Genomic DNA, 10941 nt, shown 5'->3' with positions numbered 1-10941 from the left:
TGAACTAACCAGTACCCCCTGAGCTCAAGTCTCTAGCTGCATATGTAGCAGAAGATGTCCTAATCGGCCATCACTGGGAAAAGAGGCCCCTTAGCTTTATAAACTTTATATGAGCCAGCACAGGGGAAGGCCTGGGCCAAGTAGTGGGAGTGGGTGGGTAGGGGAGCAGGGGGGGGGGGTTTATAGGGAACTTTCGGGATAGCATTTGAAATGTAAATAAAGAAAATAATAAATAAATAAATAAATAAATTTTAAAAAAAATCCAAAACCATTAACATCCCATAACTTGTAACACTGGAAGTAGAGCAAAATAAAAACTAAAACAATTACATGTAAAGAAATGTAAAAATTAAAACAAAGATAAACATAATGTGGAACAGAAAAATAATTGAAAAAATTAGTAATCCCAAAACTTGGCTATTTGAAAAGAGTATCAAAATTAATAAATTTGCAAAGTGTGGCGACACGGGATTATTCTCAGGATTGGGAGGCAGAGGCAGGAAGATTTCTGTGAGTTTCAGGACAGCCATTGCTGCACAGTGATATCCTGTCTCGAAAACAAAAACAACCACTACCACCACCACCAACAACAACAAAAACCTGACATACTAACTAGGCAAAAATACTCAGAAATTACTATGTGGAATGACCAAGGATGCAGTACGAAATTCCAACTTGCCCTTAGCACTTAAGTTATACACTCATAGTATGGTCTTATTATTCTTCCCACTGTAACCTCATAGCTAAGTACAGTGGCTGCTCAACAGGCATTCTGTCTGTTTCTATGCAAACTGTAGAGGAAGAATCCTAAACAACTGTAAATCAATAAGCCAGGTAAATTTATAAGTGAAAGAGACAAATTATAGAAATGTACAAAGTACTAAGCTTTATCATGAAGAAATAGACAATTAGAATAGAAGTCTAAAAAATATAAATAACAAATCTACAAAGCATTCATATAATAAGCCTATGTTTAGATGGCTCTATTGGTCAAGTCTACCAAACCCTAGGGGAAAAAATGCTAATACTTGACATCTTCAAGAAAATAACATTTAACTCATCTTGTCAGGTCAGTATCAGCCATACTAAAAACAGACAGAGATCACAAATTATAAACCCTTTTGAACATGCAATCAAAATTTCCTGGTCAATTATCAGAAACTAAATCTGTATCATAGCAAAAGTATTATACACAGGAACAATAGAACATGATCTTAAAGGTTGGTTCAATAACTGAACAATAAGTAAAATACCCTATCAACAGAAAAAAAAAAAAAAAACCACAAAAAATTTATGAACATCTCACACAGAAGCAGAATAAATTTGACAAAATTCAATGTGCCTTTTTAAAAATTGTTATTTTTAATTATGTAAGTATGTATGTATACATATAGACATACACATATGTATGTATACATATACACAATACATACATACAAACATACAAACAATATGGTTGCTCATCTTCCAAAAGTAATTAAAGTCAAAATGATTGCTATTATTAATTGTTTAGTATGAGAACTACATAATGCTAATGTCAAGCAGCTATGAATACTTTCCCAATTAAAATCATATCCCGGAAATGATGTAGAACTTACACTAGGCACCCGCAAGGCCCCTGATCTGAGGAATTATTTCCTGGAACTTCACACTCTCCAACTTTCACACCCAACTCCCACAACACTGCAAATATTAAACTAAAAGCATATAGCTGAAAAAATAATAAACCAAATAAAGAAATAACACCAGATACATAAATCCCAACACCGTTTAACATGAAACACACAAAAAGCCAAGACAACAAAATTACTTCAAAAATTCACAATTCTTCAGCAAAGACATCTAGTGAGAGTCAGATGAAACCTCAGAAAACTCAAAACAATGATTAGAAGTATGTTCAAAGACAGAAATTAGCAAATGAATAAGGTATGAATTGTGTGAAAACAATATTTCAACAAATTCTTAAGGGGGAAAAAATCAACTTGAAATGCTAGAAATAAAGTCAAATCAAGCATTTTGTGGAAAGTCTCAGCAATAGAATAGATCAAGGAAAGAACAGAAGACATGGTGGAAGAACTGAAACAATCCAAGGACAAAGATATAATAATAAGGAATTATAAGATATTCACAATACTCTGATAATAAAAAAACAGTATGGGTTATAGGAGTGGAAAAAGGGGCAAAATCTCATTCTAAAGGCATAGAAAACATTTCTAAAGAATCATGATGGAAAATTAGCCAGTTATAAAAAGAGATGTCAATCCAGATATAGTAGGCATTTAGGACATAAAGGCCCCAGAGACCCTCAAAACAACACGGACAATTGCCACTACTCTTTATAGGCCATGAGAACTAAATGGTAAGACCCTACTGCTGAAGATATCCCATATTTTGGGTACAAGACATAGAGAAACCAACCTAGAACTGACCTGAAAACACTTCGCTGCTGACTAACTTTTATAGTGCTAGAAGGTACTACTGCAGGCCATGGGAGAGAATTGGCATCAATGGTAATTAAGCAAACCACACATGAGACAAGATGTATGGTTTATAAGCATTTGCAGTAGTGACATGACAGGTATGAAGGCAACCAACTACTTTTGGGTCAGATTTAAGGACAGCTAAACAAGAAGGAATTCATGCCTGGAACGGTAAACTGGTCAAAACCCATAGCTTGGAAAACTTTAGGCCTTGAAGGTAGGGTACCCTACTACTGCTGTCTTGCTGAACAGACAAGTTTCAGTCTTCTAAATATTTGTTTACACACATAGATTAGTGCTGCCTTCAATCTTGAAAAGAAAAGCTTCTCTTTGCAGTGGTCAGCACTTAATGCCAACTCATAATTGACTAGGTAGGTTCAGTCATAAATGGAATATCAGAGAACACAAAGGAAGAGAAAGTGAAATGAATATAAGAGTTAAAAGATGGAGATGAATGCTCAGGGTAAAGCTAGTAAGATCAGCCAACATCCTATCGGGTAGTGTTAACTGAACTCAATTACGTTAGCTTAAAAACATTACATGAATTTTTTTCATGTAATTGAAGGTAATTTTTCATGTAATTGAAGAAGGGGTAGGCATGGTGGAATGACCATGGGAGTGGAAGGGGGAACTGGGCTGGATCTGATGAAGACACTGTTTACATATATGAAATTGTCAAAGAATGAAGGATATTCTATTTTCTAAAGAAAAAAGTTCTCATACATTAGGTAACAGATTATCTTTCCATTACAAGTATTAAGATTTTAAAAGTGGGCTTCTGGAGGAATCACCATCCCTGACTTCAAGCTGTACTATAGAGTAATATTGTGAGTAAACTGCATGGTATTGGTACAAAGACAAACAGGCCGATCAATGGAATAGAATTGAAGACCCAGAAATAAACCCACCCACCTAGGGACACCTGATCTTTGACAAAGAAGACAAAACCATACAGTGGGGAAAAAAAAGAAAGCATTTTCAACAAATGGTGCTGAACTGACAATCTGCATGTAGAAGAATGCAAATTGATCCATATTTATCTTCTTGTACAAAGGTCAAGTCCAAGTGGATTAAGGACCCCCACATAAAACCAGATACACTGAATCTAATAGAAGAGAAAGTAGGAAAGAGCCTTGAACATAACAGCACAGGGGAAATTTTTCTGAACAGAACTCCAACGGCTAATGCTCTAAGATCAACAATTGACAATGGGACCGGATGAAATTGAAAAGCTTCTGTAAGGCAGAGGGCACTATCAATAGGACAAAATGGAAACCTACAGATTGGGAAAAGATCCTTACTTTCCCTACATCCGACAGAGTGCTAATTACAAAATACACAAAGAACTCAAGAAGTTAGACTCCAGAGAACAAAATAACCCTATTTAAAAATGGGGTACAGAGCTAAACAGAGAATTCTGAACTGAGGAATCTCCAATGGCTGAGAAGCACCTAAAGAAATGTTCAACATCCTTAGTCATCAGGGAAATGCAAATCAAAACAACTCTGGGGATTCCACGTTACACCAATCAGAATGGCTAAGATCAAAAAGTCAGGCTACAGCAGACGCTGGCAAGGATGTGGAGAAAGAAGAACAAGCACTCCTCCATTACTGGTGGGATTGCAACCTGGTACAACCATTTTGGAAATCAACCTGGTGGTTCCTCAGAAAATTGGCAATAGTTCTACCTGAAGACTCAGCTATACCACTCCTGGGCATATACCCAAAAGATGTTCCACCATATCACAAGGACAGGTACTCCACTATGCTCATGGCAGCCTTATTTATAATAGCCAAAAGTTGGAAACAATCCAGATGTCCCTTAACTGAGAAATGAATACAGAAAATGCAGTACATTTACACAATGGAATACTACTTTGTTATTAAAAATGAGAACATCACGAATTCTGCAGGCAAATGGATGGAAATAGAAAATATCCTGAGTGATGTAACTCAGATCCCAAAAGACATACATGGTATATACTCACTGATAAGTGGGTATTAGCCCAAAAGCTCAGAATAACCACGATACAACTCACAGACCATATGAAATTTAACAAGAAGGAAGGTCCAAGTGTGGATGCTTCAATCCCACTTAGAAGGGGGAAACAAAATAATCACCAGAGGCAGAGGGAGGGAGGGATCTGGGTGGGAGAGGAGAAGGGGAGGAAGGGGGGCAGGATCAAGTATTGGGGGGAGACATGAGAGAAGCCCAGAGGGCCATAAGAATGAATAGAAATGTGTAGCAGTGTGGGGTGGGGGTTGGGGAAAACCACTAGAAAGTCCCAGACACCGAGGATGTGAGAAGTTCCCAGGTCCCAGTGGAGACAACATTAGCTGAAATGCCCAAGAGTGGGGAGATAGAACCTGAAGAGACCACCTCCTGTAGACAGACATGGCCCCCAGTTGAGAGATGGGGCCACCCACCAATCTCAAAATTTTTGACTCAGAATTATTCTTGTCTAAAGGAAATGCAGGGACAAAAACGCAGCAGAGACTGAAGGAAAGGCCATCCAGGGACCTCCCCAAATTGGGAACCATCCCATGCATAGACAACCAAACCCCAACACTATTGCTGATGCCAAGATGTGCTTGCAGACAGGAGTATGGCCTGGCTGTCCTCTGAGAGGCTCTACCAGCACCTCACTGAGACAGATGCAGATATTCACAGCCAGCCATTGTACTGAGCCTGGGGACCCCTATGGAAGAGTTAGAGGAAGGAATGAAGGAGCTGGCAACCTCATAGGAAAAATGACAGTATCAACTAACCAGACCCCTCAGAGCTCCCAGGGACTAAGCCACCAACCAAAGAGCATATATGGGCTGGTCTGCAGCCCCTACTCCATATGTAGCAGAGGACTGCCTTCTCTGGCCTCAGTGGGAGGGGATGCACTTGGTCCTGTGGAAACTTGATGCAACAGAGAAGAAGGATGCTAGAGGGGTGAGATGGGAGTAGGTGGATGGAGGAGCACCCTCTTAGAGGTGAGGGGGAAGGGGGATAGGTTGGGAAGACTGTGGGGGGACTTCATTTTTAAAAAAGACAAAGAAAAAAGTGTACCACTGTCCAGTTTCTACCTCATACATAATTGGTTTTTGCTTTTTTGCTCTGTGAATTGCTGTGTTTCAATGGCAGAGTCAAGCTCTTTGATTTTTCAGTATTCTCATAATTTGTAAGTAGTTCCTGAAAGAATAGCAAATCTATAAAAATCTAGATGTAGAAAGATTCTAACTCAAATTCTATAATTCAAAATACATGATTGGTAGCTTTTTTTAATCTCTTCTCAAATAACCTAGAGTTAGGAAAAATGAGATAGGCAGCCATCACTCTTTCAAAAGCAGACTAGGAACACAAAACCTTACTAAACAAACAAATGTTTCCCTTTAGCATCCATAAGAAACAAAAGTTACTCTTAACGAGCATACAAAATTAGCTTATTTACATTTTCCTACAGAGTTCGATAAAGATGTATATGCCTAAATTTGTGTTTTTCTCTAAGTACCATGGGCCAAAATCCTCTCATTTTCACATAATTTCCCATACTGAGTTTAAAACTACTTATATTGCCCTTTTCTCATTCCCTAAATTTATTGTAAGTAAAGTAAAAGACTAGGTTTTAATCACCCTTAATTGATCAAAACAGAGATTGATTTGCCAAAACAGGTTTTTATTTCTCTCTTTAAATTTCACCACTAAAATTAGACACATAAGACTCCAAGTGGTTATTACTTTGCATATTTGGTGTTAGTTTTATGAATGCATTGATTATTTTTCAAAAATAACAGAAAAATTAAACCCAAAGTAATCTATGGAAATTCAGGAAATCTATTGGATTTCCAAGGGAGAAATGTTTTCTACTTTATTTACAGTTGTATTCATAGTATCCAGTGTATGCTGCAATTATCAGTACATAACAAAACATACTACTGGGTATGTTATCTATCTCCCTCTAAAAATCATAATGTATAACATAACCTAAATGTAAAAACATCTACTTTAGTAAATAAAAGATAATAAACAAGCAACATAAATGGACAATAAGTGAATTATTAAATAATAAATCATACTGCCATTAAAAATTAAACATTTGGCTACTGAAATGTCTTAGTAGATAAATGAGCTTACCACCAAGCCTGAAAACTAAGGCACCAGTTCTCAACTAATGGGACAAGACCCTCCCACCAGGGTCACATATCAGATAGCCTGAATTCATAACAGTAGCAAAATTAGTTATGAAGAAGCAATGAAATAATTTTATGGATGGGGACAGCACAACATTAGGAACTGTATTAAAGGGTCACAATGTTAGGAAGGTTGAAAGCCACTGTGTTAAGGGATAAAATTCAGTCTTGTGTGGCTAGTGCTTCTATCAGTCAAATCATCTACCTAGCCCCTGGGTTTGAGCTAGGACCTTAATTCATTGTACGCCATGCTGGCCTCAACCCTGAGGCCATCTTCCTAGCTCAGCTTCCTCACTGGAATTATAGGCACCAGCATGGCCTTAAACTCCTGAGTGTTCTAATACAAGAATTGTGTACCCTCAAACCTGGCTGGATACAAGTATTTTTAAAAACAAGTTCTATTTAAAGGAAACTCTGAAAGAAGTACTCAAAAGAATTTATCTTGGTAAATTAAGAACTGACACACATTCTTGAGGAACTAACTGTTAATAAGTGCATGCGAATTGTATAGAATTTATAACCTATAGTTAGTCAATGTCATTTCATTCTATTGGCTCTTCTGCTACATACCAGTAGAAATTTCCCCAAGCAACTCTTCAGTTCTTGTTAGTGATAGAAGAACCTCTCGTGCTCTTCTATCACTAACAAGTCCTTTAAAAGTCTCTCCTCTCTTCTACAGAGCTTCTTCAGTAATATACTGTACACATTTATACAAAAATAAATCTGTATTTAAATCCCCTTTGACTTATATAAGATACTTGCCTGGCATTGATTGGGCAATATCTATCCTTACAGAGTTCTTTTCCTATTTGCTACCTGTCCGTTATGAGGACAGAATAAAAGAAATAATACTGTATTAAAAATGACTACCATGGCAAGCCCTCAGTAAAATAACTTGCTACCTTGACAGCAAGCTTACCACCTTGACAATGTTTTCTATCTTAAATACTTTTTTTGACTTTCTGAAAAAACTTCAATGATGCTAGGTGGCATGCCTTTAATCTCAGCACTCTGGAGGAAGAGGCACTCTTAAGAGTTAGGCCACCCTGGTCTACTGAGTGAATTCCAGGACAACCAGGGCTACAAGAAGAAACCCAAGGGGGGAGGGGAGGGCAGGGCACACAATTCACTGACTAGACAAGAATGTACATTGTAGACAATCAGCAAGTAATTTCATTCAAATACATTCACCACTACTTTATAAGACTGAAGACAGGATAGTAACTTGATAGTAAACTGTCAAATATATAGTATCCAATGATATTCTGGTTTTGCCAGTAGAGGTACCTTGTGTACCATACAACACTGAGAGAGTTTTGTGATATGTGCATAACATAATCTGCTCAGGATGTCCATAACCAAATACAGCATTAGCTCTCAGTCTTAACTAGGGTTACTACTCCTATGATGAAACACCATGACCAAAGCAACATAGGGAGGAAAGGGTTTATTTCCTTCCAAGTTCCAAATAACAGTTCATCATAAAAAGCAGGGAAGGAATCTGGAGGCAGAAGCTGATGCAGAAGACAGAGGAGTGCTGCTTACTAGCTTGCTCTCCAAGGCTTGTTCAGCCTGCCTTCTTATAGAACCTGGGACCACCAGGCCAGGAATAGCACCACCCACAGTAGGCTGGGCCCTCTCACATAATCATTAATTAAGAAAATGCCATACAGGCTTGTCTAAAAGCTTGCTTTTATGGAAGCATTTTCTCAATTGAGGCTTCCTCCTCGCTGATAACTTTAGCTTGCATCAAGCTAACATAAAACTAGCCTACACACACCCCACCCCACCAAAAAAAAAGACCCTCTGTCCTTTTGCTAAAGGATATTAAAGAAATCTTTTCAATTAATGTTTCCATTTTTGGGTAGCCCTGGCTGTCCTAGAGCTCTCTAAACTAGGCTGGCCTCACACTCACAGAGATCCGCCTGCCTCTGCCTCCCAAGTGCTGGGATTAAAAGAATGTGCCACCACTGCCAGGCTTAACAAAGGTTTTCTTGGCAGAATTTTGTAGCACTACCAACATGTTCAATTTCCACTTTCTGCTTAGAAAAATTAATGGAAAACAAATTCAAGATATTTTTCAATTAAGGAACAAGTGACAACAGTAAAATATTCACATTATGTAAATTATCAAAAAGCAAAACTTTTATGCAAATCATAAAACAGTCCAACAAGGTAATAAGCCTCCAAAGAAAAAGCAAACAAGAAGGGCTGGAGAGATGGCTCACTGGTTAAGAGCCCTGGCTGCTCCTCCAGAGGAGCACAGTTCAATCCCCAGCATCCACCTGACAGCTCACAACTGTCCATAACTATAGTTACAGGGGATCTGACACCCTCACACCAATGCACATGAAACAATTAACAACAAAAAGTGTCTTTTTCTCAACGCACAGGCAGTTCTCTGCGAATTCGAGGCGAGCAGTTCCTGGCACAGAGAAACCTGTCTGGAACCCCTCCCCTCTCCAGCCCCCAAAGGCAAGCAAAGGCTCATAACACTCACATACCACTCCAAATACAACAGTCGCACAACTCAGATTTGTCAGCCTGGCACTTGTTCCCTACCAAAAGGATTCTTTTAACTTAACATTACATTTATTGAACACTTAAGGTGGTTTAGAACGATTTGACCAGATGCAGTTGCACATACAAGTAAGTAATCCTAGCTCTTGTTAGGAGACAAGCATTTAAGGAAATCCACCCCTACACAAGGGAGTTCAAAACCAGCCTCGGCTACGGGAGTTCGCGTCTCAAAAGAAAAACAAAACAAAATGGAACTAATAGCTTCTGTTGTAAACTGTCTTTAACTTGCTTAAATTAAAAACCTCTTTGCCTGAAGTTTCAAAAAAAACTTTCTTTTTAAAAAAGGCATCTTTTTTTACTGGTACTTTCTCCACATGAAAATTAACTCTAGAGAGTCCCTATGTCCCCATCTAGATGCCAGCCAATGCCTCCAGGGCGGTCCTGAGAGTGCCTCTTCCACGTCGTGACTGTATCTTGGGTGAAAGGACCGCTTCCTTAGATACGAAATGCAGTAATCAACCTAGAGGTTATAGGAATGGTGAGGCCAAATCACTGCCCGCAGAGTCGCTGCAAAGTCAAGACTAGGAAGGGCTCTTGGCTCAAGTTCCTTAGAGTTACGGGGGTGGGGGTGGAGGGGATGCTATGTCCCCGAGTCACCTCAGGCGAGCAGGGGTATCCCACATACCTGGAGGAAGCTGCAAATTAGCCGGTAGTTGGATTGTCGTGGTGCCGGGCGTTTTCACGGTGACTATCTGAGGAGCGGGCAGCCTAGGGCTGCCGAGTTTAGGAAGGGCAGTGACAGGAACCACTTTGGTCACTAGAGTCCCCACCGGGGCTGGCAAGGGCTGGGGCGCCACAGACTCCACGCAGACACTGACGGGAGCCTTAGTCACAGGGCCCAGGGCCACCGGGGTGCTCTCCACCCGCACCGGCAGCGCGGCGACCGGAGCCATGGTCACGGCCCCCGAGGCGCTCGAGACCACAGGAGCAGCGGCGCCGGCCGGCTCCGTGAGGCCCGCCGGCATGCCCTCGGAGGCTCAGCGGCAGCGACGCTGCCCTTGCCGGAACTGAGGCGAGGCGAGCCGGGGCGGGCGGCCGGAGACTCGGGTGCAGCCCGGGCGCCGCAGCATCGCGGAGCACACGCGCGCTCCGGGCCCGGCTGGCGGCGACAGCGCCGGGCACTCCCTCAGCGGCGCTCACACGTGCGCGCTCAGCCCGGGTCCCGCGGCAGAAGCGCCCGGACCGGCAGCTCCCTCAGGGCCGTCACTTCAGTTCCCACCCGGGGAGCTTTAACTCGGAGCTTCCCCGCCAGAAATTCAAAATCCTACAGAGCCGCAGAGGCCGCCGGCGACCCACACGCGCTCCGCACGAACCCCGGCGCGCCTCCGCCAGCCATGTTTATATAGCCACGCGGAGCCCTCGCGCACGCGCCCTGGCGGCCCCCGCCGCCCGGGGCTTCCCTGAAGTCCGGCCTTCTGATTGGCCGGCGAGAGGAATCGCGCTAGTGACGTCACGCGGGGCGGCTCCGGAGTCGCTCGGAGTCTTCGGCAGAACCTGAAGCTCGGAGGCGCAGGTTCCCGGAAAGTTATCACGTGCGAGCACAGCACCGGGCGACCTGCGACAGGGCGCGCCCTGCTTGTTTGTTCGCTCCGCTGGCTTGCCCCGGCCTAAGCGCCTCAGAAAGCCTCCACTCGCCTCTCCTAGGATGTTTGTTATATATTAAGAAAAGAGTGCGGAGAACTGATTCTGGACAAGGAGGAAT

At 41.6% G+C, this 10941-nt stretch overlaps 1 protein-coding gene across 2 annotated transcripts in view; it reads right to left on the bottom strand.

Annotated features, from left to right (window-relative positions):
- Taf4b (TATA-box binding protein associated factor 4b) overlaps positions 1 to 10555 on the bottom strand; it is a 100456-nt gene extending 89901 nt beyond the window's left edge. For both annotated transcript variants that reach the window (XM_029547003.1, XM_029547004.1), the window contains exon 1: positions 9865 to 10555. In XM_029547003.1, coding sequence (XP_029402863.1) covers positions 9865 to 10204 — 340 coding nt within the window. In that variant the 5' untranslated portion in view covers positions 10205 to 10555. The remainder of the gene's footprint in view (positions 1 to 9864) is intronic.
- Between the last annotated feature and the right edge of the window lie 386 nt (positions 10556 to 10941).

This window comes from Mus pahari, chromosome 15, assembly GCF_900095145.1.
Source record: "Mus pahari chromosome 15, PAHARI_EIJ_v1.1, whole genome shotgun sequence".
Taxonomy (NCBI): Eukaryota; Metazoa; Chordata; class Mammalia; order Rodentia; family Muridae; genus Mus; species Mus pahari.
This window is presented reverse-complemented; position numbering and strand designations above follow the sequence as displayed.